Source organism: Pundamilia nyererei, unplaced genomic scaffold (genome assembly GCF_000239375.1).
Source record: "Pundamilia nyererei isolate P.nyererei 1_Seehausen unplaced genomic scaffold, PunNye1.0 scaffold02391, whole genome shotgun sequence".
In the NCBI taxonomy this organism is placed as follows: domain Eukaryota; kingdom Metazoa; phylum Chordata; class Actinopteri; order Cichliformes; family Cichlidae; genus Pundamilia; species Pundamilia nyererei.
This window is the reverse complement of record NW_005189792.1, coordinates 1-1,237: the sequence shown is the minus strand read 5'-3', so window position 1 is coordinate 1,237 and position 1,237 is coordinate 1. Positions and strand designations below refer to the sequence as shown.

The 1,237-nt window shown below is 42.4% G+C and overlaps 1 protein-coding gene across 1 annotated transcript in view; it reads left to right on the top strand.

Annotated features, from left to right (window-relative positions):
- The window catches only part of LOC102201707 (uncharacterized), a gene marked incomplete at its 3' end in the record, with an annotated part of 5,162 nt that extends 4,748 nt beyond the window's left edge, over window positions 1-414 (top strand). The window contains exon 8 of the mRNA XM_005755654.1: window positions 380-414. Within this exon, the coding sequence (XP_005755711.1) occupies window positions 380-414 (35 nt within the window). The remainder of the gene's footprint in view (window positions 1-379) is intronic.
- Between the last annotated feature and the right edge of the window lie 823 nt (window positions 415-1,237).

Here is a 1,237-nt window from a genome sequence, read left to right as displayed (position 1 = left end):
TCTGAATGAGGGTGGGGGAGGTTCAGTTTCGGGTAGCGTTGAGGCAGGTGCCATGTTGCAACAAGCTTAGCTTCTGTCTTGCTAGCTTGCGCTGTGCTAGTGGATCTGCACTCGACAGTGCAGCCTAGGCAGAGTAGTCGAACGCAGATCCACTGAGCGCTCAACACAGACAGCATCGTAAGAAGAAAAGTTGATAAAATAAAACATTTTATATTGTTCGATACATATGCGTACTGAACCGAAAGCACTGTATTGAACGGTTCAATATCGATCCAAGTATTGTTGCACCCCTAGTAAACATCTGCCAGCTCTGTGGTGGGGCTGGGTGATGAATTGGACTTTATTTGGAAATAACTTCTTTTTCTGTCTTCCTGTCTAGATCATTCGTGAAGTTTTGGGAGAAATCTCATCTTGGTACGTTAAAACACATGTGCACGCGCACACACGCTATCATTTTGCTATCTTAGTGAGGACATCTAATTGACAGAATGCTTTCCCTAGCTGCTTACCCTAAACATAGGTTATGGTTAGGCATTCATTTTTTAATTGTAACCCTGACACTAAAACGGCATTTTGAGTCTCAAAAATGCCTTCAAACTTGTGGGGATGGTCACTTTTGTCTTCATAAAGTGACCGTGGCTTCCCACAAGTATAGTAACATGTCAATTTTGGGCCCCCACAAAGAGGTCTAAACAGGTACACGCACTTACACCGCGTTCCAAATTATTATGCAAATTGTGTTTAAGTGTCATAAAGATCGTTTTTCAATTAAACCCATGGATGAAATTGTGTCTCAGGGCTCTTTGGATGACTGAAATCAATCTTGGACACCTGTGATCATTAGTTTGCCAGGTGAGCCCAATTAAAGGAAAACTACTAAAGAAGGATGTTCCACATTATTAAGCAGACCACCATTTTCAAGCAATATAGGAAGGAAAAATGATCTCTCTGCTGCTGAAAAGCATGAAATGGTTGAATGCCTTGGACACGTAATGAAAACTTCAGATATTTCACGAAAACTTAAGCATGATCACCATAATGTAAGAAATTTGTGGCTGAGTGGGTTCGTGCAGATAAAGGCACAATGAGGACTGTTTCTGCCAGACAAATGCATCAGACTAAGAGAGCAGCTGCTAACAAAGCAGCAAACGCATATTTGAAGCTGCTGGTGCCTCTGGAGCCCTGCGAACATCAAGGTGTAGGATCCTCCAGAGACTTGCAGTTGTGCATAAACCTT